Raw genomic sequence first — 2,614 nt, 5'->3', positions numbered from 1 at the left:
ATAACACCGTGGTCCTGCAAGTAGGTGCGAACGTTTTTGTGCTTGGTGGCGACATGGCAGTTTCGCCGTGCTATGACGTTCCACATTGAGGTGGTACTCAGTTGCAATGAACAATGACCAAAACCAAATCGAGATGAGTAGAGCAAGTAGTGCTAAAATTGTGTGATGGAAAAGGGGCATTAATTATGCTGCCATAGGCGTAAACTGCCACTATGCACAGAGCATGACTGCACTCTCCATGCATTTAATATGACATCATTATATGTCAAAAAACAAAAAAAACCCAAACTAGATCACCTTATACTCACTGCAAAAAAAAAATCTGCAAAACTGTCAATCATTTTTTGTAGGTCCTTGTATAAACAAACCCTGAAAGTCCTGGATAGGAGGCTACAACAGTAGCACCACATATTTGTAGTACAATTATTTGAAAATTTTGTAAAGTATGCAAATGTTTTGTTAGCATTTAATTCAATATTTATTGAGTGGATAAGTCTTCTGGAGTACAAGAGAATGAACAAGAAGCAAACATGACAAATGAACAACCCCCACTCTCCCCGCATGGGACATTAAAAGATTTGGAAGAGTCTAGGTTCAGTAAGAAGTTTTAGTAGTATTAATTTAAAAATTCATAACAACGCATGACCACTTGTACTTATCAGAGGAAATTAGAGCTTTAGCTGAGAGTAGCAACTCCCTAAAAGAAGCAGTGCCACTGCTCAGTCTACCTTTTCACTTAAGGTCATCAAGTTATCGAACAGGCTCTGTAATTCTGGAAAAGGTAATTATTAGTATAGGGGCGTGTAGTCGAAGCCAAATCACTTAACTTCTCACTCTTAACTTCTCCAAAAAAATTAAAAGTAGACTTTTACACATTACACGTATTTTGGACATGTTTAGGCCATAAATTATGGGGTTGAAAAGTGGCTGACATGTAAAAAAGTACAAAGACAAAAAAATTTGCAAAACACTGGGCAAACTGCTCATATTAAATCTACTCTGTAATATTTCAAACAAACTCCCCAAAGAAAAGTTGAGCAGACAAGCAAGGTGAGGTGTGCAGGTACTGACAGCTTTCTGTCTGGTCTGTTTAGAACCAGAAAAACACACTTTAAGAATCCTCATGTACGTGTACAGGATTACAGACACAGGAGCACAAACTGTAAAAGAAACAGCAACGAGCTCATAGATATTATTTACAGAGGTGTCAGAGCAGGCCAGCTTCATAATGGAGTAGTTGCCACAATACACTCTGTTAATGATGTTCCCACACAGCTGTAAAGAGGAGCTCAATAATATTGTCACAAAAACAGCAAAAAAAGGAGGTAACCATATAACAACAATAAGCAAGACAACTTTGTTAGACGACATTCGTGTGTTGTATTGTAGAGGACAACAGATAGCAAGGTACCTGTCATAAGACATGACAGCTAAATTAGTAAATTCCACACTTCCATATGTATACAAACAGAAAACCTGCAGGAAACAAAAGGGAACAGACACAGTGTGAATGTCAGAGAGGATCTGAACCAGAAGGAATGGAAACAACCCTGTACTACCATACAGATCATTTACAAACAGGCTGCACAGAAACATGTACATGGGCTCATGTAAGCTTTTGTTCACACAGATCACCACTATCAGCAGCACATTAGAAAAAATAATTAAAGTATAAAAAAACATCATGCTCATGAAATATATGTATTTTAAATCATCAGTGTCAAAATATGCTGCAAGTATAAAACATGAAACATGTGTAGAGTTTATCATGATGCTCAGTTGGTTCAAAACACAGTGAGATTATACAGGAAGACCTGGCTATAATACTATTGTTACAGTTTGTTATAGATTTGTAAAGGTTCAGCTAATCTTAAGTTTTAACATTTATCATAGAGTGCATCAAAGGAATAAACACAAACAGTATTCAGCTCACTTACAGTCAAGTAATGAGTAATAATAATTTGTTCTAAACACCTCAAACATATTCAAAGTCACCAGAATGGGCAGACAAAAAACTACAGTTTATGACAGTGTGAATGACACTGTGAGTCCCTCCTAACTGAACTGAAGCTCTGCTCTGCTTCTTTTAAACTGCAGTCAGTGGACGCCCACATCAGTTATTATGTTTACCATTACTATGAACATATATGTGCAGCATAAGCAGATATATTTTCAATAACAATAGAAAAACATAACATTGAATAGATGTATGTATACTACATATATATGCGTGTAATATGTAATAGCTATAAAACATATATGCTACATATGTGCGATTTGTTTCCACATTTGAGGCGAAACCCTAAAAAGTGAAAAATGTCTGCTGATGTATCAAAAGCACAATGGTCATATTTCATGTCATTTGTATGTAAATATAATGTTCTCCATGAAATAAATAAATAAACAAGTAAAATTTGGGCAAAGAAAAACTTGACTTTTGTCATATGTCCTTCAGTTGTTAAACCTCCGCTCCATTCTTATTGTTGGCCAGATCCTACACCTAAATTTGCTGCAATGGCAGTTTTGTGAAAAGGCAGATTGTATAAAAAAGTTAGTGTACTTGACCGATCAGTGACATTTAGCACCACGAACTGCAAGTCACTGAAAGGCTGAC

At 36.2% G+C, this 2,614-nt stretch overlaps 1 protein-coding gene across 1 annotated transcript; it reads right to left on the bottom strand.

The window, feature by feature from the left end:
- Positions 1 to 807: 807 nt before the first annotated feature.
- Positions 808 to 1,770, bottom strand: LOC113125245 (olfactory receptor 11A1-like). Its single transcript, XM_026298588.1, has one exon. It carries the CDS (start codon positions 1,768 to 1,770, stop codon positions 823 to 825), a length of 948 nt encoding a protein of 315 aa, XP_026154373.1. The 3' UTR covers positions 808 to 822.
- Between the last annotated feature and the right edge of the window lie 844 nt (positions 1,771 to 2,614).

Source organism: Mastacembelus armatus, chromosome 13 (assembly GCF_900324485.2).
Source record: "Mastacembelus armatus chromosome 13, fMasArm1.2, whole genome shotgun sequence".
NCBI lineage: Eukaryota > Metazoa > Chordata > Actinopteri > Synbranchiformes > Mastacembelidae > Mastacembelus > Mastacembelus armatus.
This window is presented reverse-complemented; position numbering and strand designations above follow the sequence as displayed.